This window comes from Corylus avellana, chromosome 11, assembly GCF_965113065.1.
Source record: "Corylus avellana chromosome 11, dhCorAvel1.hap1.2, whole genome shotgun sequence".
Classification (NCBI taxonomy): Eukaryota; Viridiplantae; Streptophyta; class Magnoliopsida; order Fagales; family Betulaceae; genus Corylus; species Corylus avellana.
Genome location: NC_142500.1, coordinates 6,424,158 through 6,439,598, shown reverse-complemented (window position 1 = coordinate 6,439,598; position 15,441 = coordinate 6,424,158). Strand labels below are relative to the sequence as shown.

General features: G+C 36.7%; 1 protein-coding gene and 1 pseudogene across 1 annotated transcript; both read left to right on the top strand.

Annotated features, from left to right (window-relative positions):
* The first annotated feature begins 618 nt into the window (after nucleotides 1-618).
* On the top strand, nucleotides 619-11,246 carry LOC132165125 (protein SRG1-like; annotated as a pseudogene).
* Nucleotides 11,247-12,255: 1,009 nt separating this feature from the next.
* On the top strand, nucleotides 12,256-14,814 carry LOC132166654 (protein LATERAL BRANCHING OXIDOREDUCTASE 1). The gene is made up of 4 exons (XM_059577504.2): nucleotides 12,256-12,590; nucleotides 12,703-12,950; nucleotides 13,519-13,846; nucleotides 14,369-14,814. Exons 1-4 carry the CDS (start codon nucleotides 12,360-12,362, stop codon nucleotides 14,603-14,605), a joined length of 1,044 nt encoding a protein of 347 aa, XP_059433487.2. The 5' UTR covers nucleotides 12,256-12,359; the 3' UTR covers nucleotides 14,606-14,814.
* Nucleotides 14,815-15,441: the final 627 nt, after the last annotated feature.

Sequence of the window (15,441 nt, the reverse complement as noted above, 5' to 3'; positions counted from 1 at the left end):
AGTACGGATAAATTTACACCCTAACAGGCATTCAGCTAAACACAGATTAAGTTGCTACCACAACACAGCTCCAAAAAGTTCAAAACAATAGCAATCCTAATCAACATTAATATAATATATTTAATGATAATAGGTAAATAATAGATATTCTGAAAATGCTTAAATTCCTATGCAACTAGATGTACAAATTTTTTATTTTTAGTTTGCCTCACAAATGATAGCATTTAAAGATACATATAGAAGGGAGGGGGGAAAAAAATGAATGGCACCAGATATTTTATATCCGTATCATCGAGCAACCAAATTTCATCGAGGATAATAAGTGCATAAGTTACTTAATCCTAGCATGTTGAATCTTCAAATGGGATTTGTATAATCCTTTACGCTTACTCAATACTTTAAAAACCGTCAATTAGTCATCTGCCTACTCATTAAATAATTGAAAAGTTGTAAAGGCACATGGGTCCTTCCCGTTATTGGGGACACAAAGGGGACCATGCCTTCTTGGTTTTACTTTTCAAAGCCTGATGACATATATATATATATATTCTCTACTTGTTGTATTTAGCAGTACGGCTGCAGCATGGCTGCTGATCTTTCTGCTACGGCGGGCCGGCGGCTTCTGATCTGCCGAAAAGCGTGCAAGAAATGTCCATCAATGGCAGCGAACCTCCACAAGAGTACATCGTTAAAGATGCCACCTTTGGCTCTGTAAAGGCTTCTCCACCGTTGGGTTCGATTCCCATTATCAATATCAGCTTATTCCTCCCATCTTCATCACATGATGCTGAGCAAGTGGAGAACGAACTCCAGAAACTCAGATCAGCTCTAAGCTCATCAGGATGCTTCCAGGTTATGATTTCTTCAACTTTTGCAATGAAAAGTTTAACATTCATCGATCTCTTGCTTGATTGCTCCTTGGCTAGCTGCCTGTTTATTTGTTTGTTTATTCAATCTTTTGGTGAGAGACAAGTTTGTTTATCTAGTAAAATAGCACGAAGAAAAGTTGTTGCCGGTACGTGTATTTTAATCAGATTAATAATAAAGTAATTATTTTCATATATTTATTGTTTCCAAATTTATTATTAGATATGATTCTTTTTCTTTTGAGATTTAACTCTACTTTATGTTGTGATTTGTTTCTCCACAATATCGTTATTTAATTATAATTATATATAACTTAAAAGCATATTCAATCTCCATATAAGAGCATTCCTAGCAGACTCTCTTATCCCTATGGGTAAGAAATATGTCCAAAAGATCACAAAAAAAAATTTCACAGCAGATTTCCTAAATAAGTCTCAACCATGAGGATGGCTACAGTAGAACTCAAAGTATAAGGTTCCGCTATTGCAATTCTTATAATTATTAAAAAAACAAAAAAAAACAAAACAAAAAAAGTTTCTCTCTCTTCTCTACTCTCTCCTCTCTCCTCTCTCCGCTTTCTTCTTACAATTCTCTCTCCTCTCTCCTCTCATATATATAATATAATTAAAAAAAAAACAAATATTTTAATGAAATAGGGAATGGTTAAGGGAAGCTATTGGGGTGTATTTTGACATAGGGAAGCAACAAGTAGTTTGGATCCTTAAATGTAAAGAAAATGACGAGGAAGCTGCTGAGAATGCTCTAAGGATTCTAATCTCTAGTTCTAGTCCCACGTACAAAAAATAATAATAATAATAATAATAATATAAGAAAAATTATATTTAGCCCTTTGGTTTTTATGGAGATTAATTTAGTGATTTTTTTTTTTTTTTTTCAATTTCAAGAATATAGTCCTTAGATTTGGCCTAAATTTAAAATAGGGCGCTATATCATTTACCAAGAAAAGTTAACCATTTTTCATATGTCACATGTCTCATTTGACTTGTTATGAATACACAAATGCAATGCCACATCAACAAGTACTATTAAGCCATTTATAGAAAAAAAAACTTATATATAAAACTCTTAATTTAATGTATCTAACTTTTAATTTTTTGCAATGTTACCTGTCCTGTTGGGGTTTGGTTGGCAAAATGGTGAAATAACATTTATACCCCTGAAATTTTTATAAAATTTCAAATTTACACTTAATTAAAAATTAAAATTAATTTTTTTTTAGGAAAAAAAAAATCAAAACAATCAAAACAATTTAAAAAAAAAGAAAAAAACAAAACAAAACAAAAATTAGGAGTATTTTGATAATTTTCACGGCCTCCATTAGGATTTAAGCGAAAATCCTAATGAAACTGTTGTATTGCTAGCGAGATTGGATTGACTAATGGGCTAAATTGATAATTTTTTTAATTGCAAAAGTTTTCTTGATGAAGTTTTTGCTTTATCCTAGCTAGGCGGCACACTAGAACCCTGTTGCACCGGTGTAGATGTTTAATAATAAGATTAGCAATCACCTGTATTTCACAATTGGCTAAGGCCCGCACAAAACTTTTGCTTTTTTTAATTATTTAATTATTTTATATACAATGAAATCAACATTTCTCATTAGTGGGACACCTCCCAACTAATCTAAAGCTTAATGAATTTGGGTTTCACTATTTTATATTAACCACTCATATTAGCGACATATTTCTAATGTGGAACTCAATATCTTTTAACAGTACTCACACGTTTATACTTACCAATCTCTCCTCTCACTTGTAAGTTCAATCACTATAATACAATACTCCCCCTCAAATAAAAGCTTTTCGTTTATCTTATGTTTGTATCAATCTTATGTGTTGTCTCCAAAATGACTTATGGGCTATGTGGGTTCATCCACGTCATGCGGGACTCTAGGACTACTGTGTTTTGCCCGTGTCATGAACCCTTGTTTATGCTTGCATTTTGCACCTTTGTCACTACTCTAGGGACCCATTTTTTAGCTAACTATGCCATAAACCTTTGTCCCTTACTACAAGAACCCTCATATATACTCATTCCGTGCATGCATCACTTCATCATATTACATACCATCATCAGCTCTGATAGTAATGATACCACTTGTTAATAAGATTGATGCCTTAAGGAGTCTTTTAATGAGATTATATTATAACATGTTGAGAAACTACTCCACTCAAAAACTTAAAACTATAGATTTTAACTAAAGTATCATATATTAATCACTCACATTTGTAATATCCTTTCAATATAGAACTAAATCTTTTTACACTCACGACCTATATACTCAACACCAACATCTTTTACAAATCCAAGTTTGCAAAAACATTTATCAGATCAGTTATACTAGAGGTTCCATCAACTCATCTATAGTCCTATGTGTCATGTCTATAAAATTCAATATGCACCAATGTTTCAGTTTATGGTTTCCTAATGAGATCGGGACTTAAATTCTGCTGGGAATTTAATGGAAATGAACGAATTTTTTGTTTATTTATTTCCAAAAAAATAGATAATTTCTTATCTCTCGCTCTCTCTCTCTCTCTCTTTTATTCTGAATTATTGTTTAAAGTTTCAGGCAATAGGCCATGGAATTTCGAGTTCATTTCTTGACAAGGTCCGTGGAGTTGCAAAACAATTCTTCTCACTTCCAGTGGAAGAGAAGCAAAAGTACTCCCGAGCAGTAAATGAGTCTGAAGGGTATGGGAATGATGTAATTGTCTCAGAAAAGCAAGTTCTTGACTGGTCCTATCGCCTAACCCTAAGGGTTTTTCCAGAAGATCGAAGAAGGCTCAATCTTTGGGCGGAAAATCCAACTGATTTTGGGTACTAAATATTCTAATTTCTTCAATTTTTTTCATTAATTTCTACATTACAAGATCACTTATATAGAACACTTAATTAGTGCACAATACCTTTTTCCAATATGTTAGAATAATTGTCCCCAACAGGTAGCTCAATCGGCTGGGGACCACGCCTAATGAAGTGGAGGTCACTAGTTCGAATCTTCCTCACCCCTCTTGTGCGGACATCTCAAAAAAAAAAAAAAAATGTTAGAATAATTCCCTATATATAGTCTTTGTCGTCAGCTTATGCCGTAAGGTGTTGAGTTAAGCCCCGCAACAAGCGCAACGCTCGTGTTTAGTTGTATTGAAAATATCATCAACGAATAAAAATAAGGTCTAGATGACCCTTTTAGGCTCTGTTTAAACCAAACCACCCGTAAATCTTTATCTGTGCTTTCTCTCTTTCTTTCGTTTCTATATATATTTAATTTTCACTGCATATATTATAAGTATCTTCACAATCACATGTACAAATGGGGAGTGGTTTGATGAAGTCTTTGTTAAAATATTTATTAAGTGATTAAATTTAATTATCTCTTCTTATAAGCTTAAGTTTTTGAGATAAGTGGTGATTTAATATAGTATCAAAGCCAAAGATTTTGAGATTGAACCTTGATTCCGTCAATTCACCTCATTTAAATTAAATACTTCACATGTTGGGTCTCACCTATTAAAAGGGAGTTCAAGCCCACACGTAAATGAGAGTGTTAAAGTATTGATTAAGTGATTAAATTTACTTATTCGGTGATTTAACCGTCTTCAAATATTTGTTGCATGTAGAGACTTTACATGAATATGCAATGAGGACAAAATCTGTGGTGGATCTTCTATACAAGGCCATGGCGAAGTCACTTGACTTGGAAGAGGATAGCTTCTCGAAGCAGTTTGGAGACAATACATTGATGCAAGCCAGGTTTAACTTCTATCCACCATGTTGTAGGCCTCATCAGGTTCTTGGGGTCAAACCTTGTTAGGGGTGAACACCAATTTCAGATGCTCAGCGGAATTAATCTACCCCTCTTTGTGCAAATTAAATAGTAACACAATAGCAAAATAATAATCAAGCAAACCCACAAGCAAGACACCAAGATTTTTACGTGGAAAACCCTCCAATGCGAAGGTAAAAACCACGAGACCTAGTCCAGTTAAATCTTCCACTATCAACAATAATGAGTTTACAATTTGTCTTCCCAAGAGAAATATTTAGAGGTTATCACCACATCAAGAATACATGCATTCTTGGATTAAACATAAATTCATCACCCTAAAGTGGATTCCAACAAGAATAAAGAAAGATCTCACCAAGTAGGTATTAGCAACCAAGCGATTGGAGAGGAATTCCAACGATCGACACCAGTCAATACGTAGCACTCGTCGTCAGGAGCAACACTCTAAAATTGCATCAAGATTGGACCACAAACGACCCTCCAATCTCTGACGGATGTGAATAGGTGAAAACCTTTTTTTTTTTCTTTTTCTTTCTCCCTGCGCCGCACTGTCGCCGCACTCTTTCTTTTCTTTTCTTCTCTTCTTTTTGTCTCACACGTCTCTAGTCTCACGTTTCATATGTATATATATATATCACACAAAGAGTTTGAAACTCTTTGTGTTGTCCACGTGGGTTGGTCCCCACATGAAGAGGGACCACCCAACAAATCTCCCCCTCCCGATTATGTGGGGGGCTGCACCAAGCCCGCCGCGCTTCTGCAAATTTCAAACTTTTGCATAGGCAACGATTTAGTCATCATATCTGACCCATTATCATCAGTATGGATTTTCTCAATCTGTAACAGCTTATCCTCAAGTGCATCACGAATCCAATGACACTTAACATCAATATGTTTCGATCTTGAATGGAAAGTTGAATTCTTACTGAGATGGATGGCACTCTGACTGTCACAGTAAAGCACATACCTCTCTTGCTGTAAACCCAGTTCTTGTAAGAACTTTTTCATCCATAACAATTCTTTAGCCGCTTCAGTAATAGCAATGTACTCTGCCTCTGTGGTAGACAAAGCAACACACTTCTGCAATCTGGACTGCCATGACACTGCTCCCCCTGAATAAGTAATCAGGTACCCTGAAGTAGATTTTCTAGAATCAATATCCCCAGCCATATCTGCATCTGTAAACCCATCAAGCACCTGTTGACCACTGCCGAAGCACAAACATACTCTCGAAGTACCTCTGAGATACCTGAGAATCCATTTCACAGCTGCCCAATGTTCTTTGCCAGGATTAGAAAGGAACCGACTGACAACTCCAACTGCATGAGCGATATCAGGTCTCGTACACACCATGGCGTACATCAAGCTACCCACGGCTGATGCGTAAGGCACTTTCTTCACTTCATCTTTTTCTTTCTCACTTGTAGGACTTTGCTTTGAACTCAGCTTCAAATGACCTGCAAGTGTAGAGCTCACCGTTTTTGCCTTGCTCATGTTGAATCTGTCCAATACCTTCTCGATATAACTCTCTTGTGATAGTCACAATTTTCCTTTCTTCCTATCACGAGAGATCTTCATACCAAGGATATGCTTTGCGGGTCCCAAGTCCTTCATAGCAAAGGACTTACTCAATTCCTTCTTCAGTCTGTCAATTTTACTAGTGTCACGACAAACAATCAACATGTCGTCCACATACAGCAAGAGAATAATAAATTTTCCATCAGAGAATTTCTTCACAAACACACAATGATCTGCTGTAGTTCTCTCATACCCATGATCAACTATAAAAGAATCAAACTTCTTATACCACTGTCTCGGTGCCTGCTTGAGTCCGTACAGGCTCTTTTTCAACCGACACACTAAGTGTTCTTTGCCTTTAGCTGTAAACCCCTCTGGTTGCTCCATATAAATTTCGTCCTCCAAGTCACCATGAAGGAAAGCAGTCTTCACATCAAGCTGTTCGATCTCCAAATTCATTTTGGCAGCCAAACTCAAAACAACTCTGATAGAAGACATCTTTACCACGGGTGAGAAAATTTCATCAAAATCAATGCCCTTCTTTTGACCGAACCCCTTTACAACTAGTCGCGCCTTGTACCTTGGCTGTGATCTGTTTGGTTCAATCTTGCATCTGAACACCCATTTGTTCTTGAGTGCTCTCTTGCCCTTAGGCAGTTCCACCAAATCATATGTGTGATTCTCATGCAAGGATTTCATCTCGTCTTGCATGGCTTCTAACCATTTATTTTTCTAGTCATGTAGTATAACCTCTTGATAACTTTCTGGCTCTCCCCCATCAGAAAGTAGCACATACTCATTGACTGAATACGTTCTGGAAGGCTGTCGGTTTCTGGTAGATCTTCTCAACTGAATCTCAGCGGCTGGTTCTGAAGAAGCTTGCTCTAGATGCTCTTCTGACTCCACATTATCAATTGTAGGCTCACCATTTTCACCAACTGTATCAACCTGTTCTTCTTGTACATCTCTCATGTGTTCATCATGCATCACACAAGGAGGAATAACTGGATCCAAATCAACACGGTATTCACTCAGAGACTCTGCCTTTTTCTGATCCAAGTCTTCAATGGTTTGATCTTCAAAAAATACGACATCTCTGCTTCGTATGATTTTCTTATTAACTGGATCCCACAATCTGTAACCAAACTCCTCATGCCCATAACCCATGAAGATACATTGCTTGACTTTGCTATCAAGCTTTAACCTCTCATCTCTAGGAATATGGACGAATGCCCTGCAGCCAAACACTCTCAAGGGCTCAAAAGAAACATCTTTCCCTGTCCAAACCCTTTGAGGAATGTTACCATCCAAAGGGACTGAAGGAGAAAGATTTATCAAGTCAACTGCTGTCCTCATTGCCTCACCCCAAAAATGTTTAGGCAATTTTGCATGAGAGAGCATACACCTGATTCTCTCACAGATGGTTCTGTTCATTCTCTCTACTACGCCATTATGCTGCGGAGTCTTGGGCACAGTTTTCTCAAGCCTGATCCCATGGCTTTTGCAATACTCTTCAAACGGTCCTCTGTATTCACCACCATTGTCTGCACGGACGCATTTTAACTGCCTTCCAGTTTCTCTTTCAACCTTCATATGAAAGACTTTGAACATACCCAATACCTGATCTTTGGTTTTCAAAGCAAACACCCATACCTTTCTAGAGTGGTCATCAATAAAAGTCACATAATAAAGTGCACCACCTAGAGTTTTAGTGTTCATAGTGCAGACATCAGTGTGAACTAAATCAAGAATATTAGACTTTCTTGATGAAGAGGATTTTTGAAATGAAACTCTTCTTTGTTTTCCAACAAGACAATGAGTACAGGGCGTTAGTGGCGTACCTTTACTATTAGGAAGGAGCTGTTCCTTGGCGAGAATCTGAAGTCCCTTCTCACTCATGTGACCAAGCCTCTTGTGCCATAGCTCAGTGAAGTTTTCATTCTCAACAACAATCGCATCTCCCTTGACTAGTCTTCCAGCTATCTTGTAGAGAGTGTTAGTCTTCTTTCCCCTGGCTAAGATAAGAGAACCCTTGCTCAGTTTCCACTGTCCACCTCCAAGGTAATTGTGGTAGCCTTCATCATCAAGTTTCCCAATAGAAATCAAGTTGAAGCGCATTTCAGGAACATGCCTAACATCCTTGAGAATCAATTTGCACCCAATGCTGGTTTCTAGCTGTATATCTCCCATGCCCACAACTTTACACTTTGCTTCATTTCCCATCCTAACCCAACCAAAATCGCCACTGGTGTAGGAAGAGAAGAAATCTCTATGTGGAGTAATATGAAAAGATGCTGCTGTATCAACTACCCACGTAGATTCATCACATGCGAGATTAGCATAAGCTTCATCAAAAGCAAATACCACATCACCATCAGATGCAACTGCTGCAGTGTCTTTTTCTTCTTGACGTTCTTCGTCTTTTCCTTTCAACTGTTCCCTCTTAAACTTTCTGCAATCTCTTCTTATATGCCCAGGCTTGCCACAGTGAAAACATTTTATGTCCATTTTTGAATAGGACTTTCCTCTTGACTTGTCACGACTGCCATACCTGTGAGGTTTTCTGCTTTTACTTCTCCCCCGCCTTTCTATAACAAGTGCCTCTGAATGAGAAGAAATACCTTGCTCTTTCCTTCTTGCCTCTTCATTGAACATGCTGTCTTTTACCACACCCATAGTTATCACACCATTGGGAGCCGAATTACTGAGTGACACCACCAAGGTTTCCCAACTGTCTGGCAAAGAACTGAACACAAGTAATGCTTGCACCTCATCATCTAGTGCAAGTTTCATGGTAGACAACTCGTTCAACATTCCCTGAAAATTACTCAGATGCTCCGTAACACTATGCCCATCTTTGTACTTCAAATTCACAAGCCTTCTTATCACAAAGGCTTTGTTTTGAGCAGTCTTTCGTTCATAAAGACTCTCTAACTTCTGCCAAAGACCATAAGCATCAACTTCTTTAGCTACGTGATGAAAGACACTTTGATCAACCCACTGTTTGATATATCCAACGGCTTTCCTATTCAATTTCTTCCAATCATCGTTGGTTACAGCAACTGGTTTAACACCTTTCAATTCAATGGGGTCAAACAATTCCTTGCAATACAAAATATCTTCCATTCTAGTCTTCCAAATTGAATAATTGGAAGCTGTGAGTTTAACCATGCTATTAGATGACTCTTCCATTTAATTCACACAAGAACTCCACACAAACAATGAACCAAAGGCTCTGATACCACTTTGTTAGGGGTGAACACCAATTTCAGATGCTCAGCGGAATTAATCTACCCCTCTTTGTGCAAATTAAATAGTAATACAATAGCAAAATAATAATCAAGCAAACCCACAAGCAAGACACCAAGATTTTTACGTGGAAAACCCTCCAATGCGAAGGTAAAAACCACGAGACCTAGTCCAGTTAAATCTTCCACTATCAACAATAATGAGTTTACAATTTGTCTTCCCTAGAGAAATATCTAGAGGTTATCACCACATCAAGAATACATGCATTCTTGGATTAAACATAAATTCATCACCCTAAAGTGGATTCCAACAAGAATAAAGAAAGATCTCACCAAGTAGGTATTAGCAACCAAGCGATTGGAGAGGAATTCCAACGATCGACACCAGTCAATACGTAGCACTCGTCGTCAGGAGCAACACTCTAAAATTGCATCAAGATCGGACCACAAACGAACCTCCAATCTCTGACGGATGTGAATAGGTGAAAACCTTTTTTTTTTTTCTTTTTCTTTCTCCCTGCGCCGCACTGTCGCCGCACTCTTTCTTTTCTTTTCTTCTCTTCTTTTTGTCTCACACGTCTCTAGTCTCACGTTTCATATGTATATATATATATATCACACAAAGAGTTTGAAACTCTTTGTGTTGTCCACGTGGGTTGGTCCCCACATAAAGAGGGACCACCCAACAAACCTCATACAGATAGGTCAGGAGTTACAGTTCTCTTGCAAGATGGAGAGGTTGAAGGCCTTCAGGTTTTGATTGAAGACAAATGGGTTAGAGTTCCCATTGTTCCTCATGCTCTTCTGGTAAATCTTGGTGACCAAATGCAGGTACATCTTAAACTTTTCTAATTGTTATAGTCACATTTAAGACACCCATCTGAAAGAGAGAGACACGTATATGGGATCCATCAGTTCAAATAGGTGGTCGAGCGACTTGGGCCATTTAAAACCTATGAAGTTAGGGCCGACTGGAACCTTAAGCGAATTAGGCGGCTCCCATAATACTCGGTATTGAGTACGGTTTTCTTTTTTTTTTTTTCTAGCCAAACAACGTCATTGGGAGGGCCTTTTTTAAATTGAATTTTTTTTTTTCCAAAAGGGCATTTTAGTGGCCAATTTGACATTTTTTGAATTTTCGTGTGGCTACTTTATTACATTTTGAACATTAGGGGGCCAACTTGCAACTGACTAGTAGTTTGGAAGGCCATTTTATATTTTTCCCATAAAAAAATAAAAAAAAATTAAGGCCTTAATTACAGTCTAAGGCCCCAAATTATGGAATATAAGTAATTGAGAAAGACATCAATATCGTTTGATTATCTTAAAATCTCCAACATTTCAAAATTAGGATCATCTCCCGTTCAAATGAACTAGAAAATATCTTGTTAGTTATATTAGAAGAGTATTTTTGTCTCCTCAAGAAGTAAAAAGATAAAAATATAATTTAAATATAACTAATTGAATACTCTTAAATTCATTTGAACTAAAGAGGATCCCAGTGACTAGTCCCAGGTGAAAGCATTTAATTTGAACCTGTTGTTTGCATGATAATTAAATTGGTACAGATAATGAGCAACGGGATATTCAAGAGTCCCATGCACAGGGTTGTGACAAACACCGAAAAGATGAGAATGTCAGTGGCTATGTTCAATGAGCCACAGCCGAACAAAGAGATTGGACCGGTGGAGTGCTTGATTGATGAGAAGAGGCCCAGATTATGTAGAAATGTTACGAATTATAGCGCTATCAACTATGAATGCTTTCAGAAAGGCAAGATTGCACTTGAAACTGTCCGAATTTAAAGTTTTCATTTCAATCCTCAATTTCCAGTTAATAATTAATACTTCCTGTGGGGAAGGAAGATGGATATTCTAGCTTGGAACTTAATTGATGTATTAATTGTAGTTAATTTGTATGTATAAGACAATGGATTAAGCCATGAAAGTGGGTGTTAAGATGTAAACCGATCGATGAGAATAACTTTTATAGGGATTTGGCACAAATTAATTTTAGAGAATGGCACATCAGCATGAAAGAACAAAAGTAAGTGTTATGAAAACACTAAATCTTTATCTTTCTCTTTTTATAAGATTTGGTGTTTTTACGACTCACTTTTGTTGTTTTATGTTGATGTGTTGTCCTCTCAATGGAGGGCACAAAGAAATTGAAGTGGCATTACTTTTAGGGTTAAATCATGTGTTTTATGCCAAAATTAAATAGTTAGGTTTTCAAAAATGTCACAAATAAACCCACATGCTACTTTCGTCACGATTCTATTAAATCTTTTGATGGACCTCCACGTACCCTTTACACGTGAACTGCTACCTGTGTTTTGAATGCAACACCAGGACTGGTACTTATGTTTTCAGTGTCATGTCAAATTAAAAATAAATAAAATAATATGTAACCTAAAATAATAATAATAATAAATAAGCCAAAAACCTCATATCAAACCAAATTGACATGAAATTTCATAATTAATAAAATAATTAAGCAAAAAGTTTGATTTGTCAATGATACATTTTTAATTATTTTATCAATTATACACGATTACCTCAATTTATAAGAAATTATAGTCAAAATTGTAATACCTCAAGTATTTTTCTTATCTTAAAGAGTTTAACCTAATAAAAAATAGAATATTTAATCATTTTATTTATATTATAGTATTCAATCACGGTTTTTTTTTTTAAAAAAAAAAAAAAAAATCTATAGGGCTGAACTGGAAAATTAGGAATTTATAAGCCGCTTGCCTTGAAATTGGATAGTCTTCAGTTACCTTCTCACACGTGTACGAAGTCCAATTTTCCTTGTTCTTATCTTTTGACTAAACAAAAAACAAAACCTTCTTTCTCGTCGATCCTGAAGATTATATACCTCCATATCCATATACAGAGTGCTTCATACAAGCAAGCATGGCCGAATCTGCCAAGAAAGAGTTGCCACCCAAAGCTGTCCAAGAGCTGGTCATCAATGGCGACCAACTTCCAGAAAAGTATATTCACAAGGGTGGCGACGGTGGAGTACTAGATGTTCCACTGGTCCAGATTCCGGTCGTCGATCTTGCTTTGCTCTCATCTTTCTCAACCAGCACAGAAGAACTCCTGAAACTTCGATCAGCTCTAAGCTCATGGGGCTGCTTCCAGGTATTATCTAGATCGATCCTCAAACCAAACTTCTAAATCTACTTCATGGATCTTGATTTTCCTGGGAATTTACTGAACATGCATGCTCTAACGATTGTCTGAGGTGTTTCAGGCAATAAACCATGGTATGACACATTCATTTCTAGACAAAGTTCGTGAAACTACGAAGCAATTTTTCCATCTTCCAATGGCAGTGAAGAGAAAATATTCGAGAGAAATTGATGGCATTGAAGGGTATGGAAATGACATGATCCTCTCTGAGCAACAGACGCTTGATTGGACTGACCGATTGTATCTTACTGTAAATCCACAAGACCAGCGAAGGCTCAAGTTTTGGCCTGAATCTCCAGAAGATTTTAGGTAACCCCATTAACTTATTATCTGCAAAAAACAAGAAGAAGAACAATTTTAGGAGATTATCAGTTATTTAAATGCATATTGATGTTCATGTTAGTTGTGGTGAAGTATAAATCGGTTTCAGACATTCAAGCTCTGTTTAAGCAGATATACAGAGAGAAAAAAATAATTCCAACTTCAGAAAAGTACATTAGAAGGCATAAAAAGTGATTAAACAGATGAGAATTACCATCACTGCTGTTAGTGTTCATGCTCCTCTGCCTGCTCTGGCTTCAATCCTAAAGTTTTGAAAACTTATCGATTGAAATTGAAGGTAAATAACAGAAACAAGATTCGAACTCCGGACATTTTGTCTGATACCATGTTTTTCTTTCTTCTATCGTATCTGTCAAAGAACCTGATACCTTTGCAGAAGCAGCATCTCAGAAGTGTCGGCGACCGGCCATTCGAGAGGATGTTAAATCATCATTTATTTCAAACGCTTAAGTTAAAACGAAATGGTGAACTTGAATATTTCATTACTTTAGATGCATGAGAAATAATCTGATTTAAATGTTCACAAACACTGCAGGGATATTCTAGATGATTATACCATCAAGTTGGGAAAAGTAACTGAAGTAGTCCTTAAGGGCATGGCAAGGTCACTGAACTTAGAGGATGACTGCTTTTTGGTGCAATATGGAAAACGAGCAATAATGACTGCAAGATTCAACTACTATCCAAAATGTCCAAGGCCAGATCTTGTTCTTGGGGTCAAACCACATGCAGATGGATCAGGAATCACTATTCTCTTGCAAGACAAAGAAGTGGAAGGCCTTCAGTTCCAGAAAGACAATCAGTGGTTTAAATTTCCAATCATTTCTGAGGCCCTTCTCATTAATGTTGGTGATCAAGCAGAGGTAACCATTATTGCTCAGATTGTGTCATATTCATCATGTTCCAGAGTGGACTAAATAGAGCCCACATTCTAGAAATTCTATTAAGCTAGACTTCATTAAGAGTGCGTTTAGCACTGTGAGTTCGCAAGTGAAAATTGCGGTTTGAAAAAGTAGAAATCTTTGCATTTTTTTAAACGATTCTGTTTTTAAAAATGAACTATATTAAAGGTTAAACTGCAATTTTACTAAATGTTTAGTTGCGTTTTTAAAAATTGAATTTTCAAATCACACGAATTGAAATTGCAAACTCAAACGAACCTTAATATGAATTAGGGTAGCTTTCAGGTTTGATGTGCCAATGCCAATGCCAATTGTTTTAGCTGATACCAACTAGCAGCAGCATGTTCACTTGTAAAGAATCATTGCTCGATTCACAATAGTCAACTACAGATTCTACCTTAGGAAATAAACATTTTGTTGGAAAAAGTAGAGGTTTCATTATAAATGGTTTGCTTGCTTTAACTGGTTCTGTATGATACACAGATAATGAGTAACGGAATATTCAAGAGCCCAGTACACAGAGTGGTGACAAACTCAGAAAGGGAGAGGATTTCTTTGGCTGTGTTCTTCATTCCAGAACCAGAAAATGAGATTGAACCGGTTGATGGGCTAGTGAATGAGTCAAGCCCAAGATTATACAAGAAGATGAAAAATTTTGTTGATATCTATTTCCAGTACTACCAGCAAGGGAAGAGACCAATTGATGCAGCTAAGATTTAATTTGTGTTGTCCTAATTTCTTGTGGTTTGTACCTAAAGATGATTGCATTGGATTTTAATGGACATAATAATGGCAACAGCTTGATGGCAGTTGATCTGAGGAAATGTAACCAAATCCTTGAGCTTCTGTGGAAAATGTTGAGGAAGATTTTTTCTTTTTTCTTTGTTTTTTTTCTTTTTGGTCTCTCTTTTATCATTTGATACAGGTTAGTATTTGTATTTCCAACAATTATGGTACCAAACATAAGAAGAATATATTCATTCGTATCAGAATTCACATGAAGATGGGAACAAGAGACATATCACTCTTTCTCAAATTACACCATAACTATTACTCTTAACAAATGATACCTTAACCTGCCTCCAAAAAATCAGAACCTAAATGGAGAGAGGGAAATGTTAGGTGCTCTCCTAGAAGAACACCAAGAGAGCACTTAGCATTTCCCATGGTAAAACGACCAAAAATTCGACTCCATCAACGGCCATATCTTTCAACTCCATCAACGGCCATATCTTCCTTCACATTATATACCACAATGTCATCTCTAGCTGCCCTAACCTTCATTCTATTTTAACCTTTCATGTCCTTGAATCAAATCACTTCATACTAGTGCATCCATTGATCTATATTTCACATCATAATAATCATAATTACAACACCGAGCAACCGTCTTCAGCCTATTGATTAAAGAAACCATTTTTTTATACATCTACAAAGTACGGATAAATTTACACCCTAATAGGCATTCAGCTGAACACAGATCAAGTTGCTACCACAATACAGCTCCAAAAAGTTCAGAACAATAGCAATCCTAATCAACATTAATATAATATATT